The sequence below is a fragment of the Meleagris gallopavo genome, chromosome 4 (genome assembly GCF_000146605.3).
Source record: "Meleagris gallopavo isolate NT-WF06-2002-E0010 breed Aviagen turkey brand Nicholas breeding stock chromosome 4, Turkey_5.1, whole genome shotgun sequence".
NCBI lineage: Eukaryota > Metazoa > Chordata > Aves > Galliformes > Phasianidae > Meleagris > Meleagris gallopavo.
The window spans coordinates 68,475,092-68,476,518 of NC_015014.2; the positions used below are offsets into that span (position 1 = coordinate 68,475,092).

Here is a 1,427-nt window from a genome sequence, read left to right on the forward strand (position 1 = left end):
CCAGCAACACCTGTCTGAACAGGCTCTGTTCCTGCTGCGTATCATGCTGCAATACCACCACTCCCGCTTCCCTGCTCAGTCACCGAGCAGCCCAGAATTGCATCCTTCCCTCTTCCATACTCACAGAGCCCCAGGCTGAGCAGGAGGAGCAGTGCAGGAGACCCGGCCATCGTCCTCGAGGCGGTGCAGCGAGTACCTCGAGTACTGTGTCCAGTTTGGGGCCCCTCGCTGCGAGAAAGACGTTGGGGCCCTGGAGCAGGTTCAAAGAAGGGCGACAAAGCTGGTGAGGGGTCTGGAGCACAGGCCTTGTGAGGAGCGGCTGAAGGAGCTGGGATTGTTCAGTGTGGAGAAGAGGAGGCTCAGAGGAGACCTTTCTGCTCTCTATAACTACCTGAAGGGAGGTTGTAGTGAGCTGGGGGCCGGCCTCTTCTCCTGTAACTGGTGATAGAATTAGAGGGAATGGCTTCAAGCTGCGCCAGGGGAGATTTAGGCTGGACGTTAGGAAATACTACTTTTCTGAAAGAGTAGTCAGGCAGTGGAATGGGGCTGCCCAGGGAGGTGGTGGAGTCACCGACCCTGGAGGGTGTTCAAGGAACGTCTGGATTTTGTGTTGAGGGACATGGTGTAGTGAGTACTATTGGTGATAGGTGGATGGTTGGGCAGGATGATCTTGAAGGTCTTTTCCAACCTTGGTGATTCTGTGATTCTGTGAATTTACGTCAAACGATGAATCAATGAAATATGGCTGTGGAGAGCGTGGACAAAATCCTGGAGGGAGGACTGAGTCTGACACATTTTGTAATGGGCTCAGGTGGACACGAGTTTGAGATGAATGACCTCGGTGCTTGCTGAGGGGGTTTCAGTTGGAAAAACTGGGAGAGATTTCCCACCAGGGATCCCTGCACAGAAAGACAAATATACTGGAATATAGCTGGGAGTCGATTTCTTTTATTTTAAATATTCTTGGTGTTGGTTGTTGCATGTTCAGTCCCTCCGCCCCTGTGAAAACTGTGAATGAATCCAAAGAAGGCACTGAGAGCATTAAGAATTAGATGCGTTTAATCGGGAATAGTTCAGAAGTGAGAGGTTGGGTATGGGAACTGAGTTTTGGATGTGGTTGAGGCACAGGCAGAGAAGGAGCAGCCAAATGCCCGCGCTGCATCAGGGCAGCTGTGTGTGTTGCTGCTGGGATCCGTGCGGTGCTTGAGGAGGACGCCTGTGTGCCTTCTGCTGAGCAGCGACGCAGCACTGCTTGCTTACGCTGAGCTTGGTCCTGCAAGTGATCGGCTTGTGGTGAGCGCGTGTGACGCGTGGCTGTGTTTATTTCAGCACTGCTGATGCTTCCTGCTCTTAGCATGGGAACATCTGACCAATTTAGCAAGAAGAAATCCAAAGTATTCATGAATTTTCTAAATTTACTCTTAAAT

At 51.4% G+C, this 1,427-nt stretch overlaps 1 protein-coding gene across 1 annotated transcript in view; it reads right to left on the reverse strand.

Annotated features, from left to right (window-relative positions):
- Positions 1-120: 120 nt before the first annotated feature.
- The window catches only part of LOC100546932, a 2,587-nt gene continuing 1,280 nt past the window's right edge, over positions 121-1,427 (reverse strand). Inside the window, 1 exon segment of the mRNA XM_031553303.1 lies at positions 121-250. Within this exon segment, the coding sequence (XP_031409163.1) occupies positions 121-250 (130 nt within the window).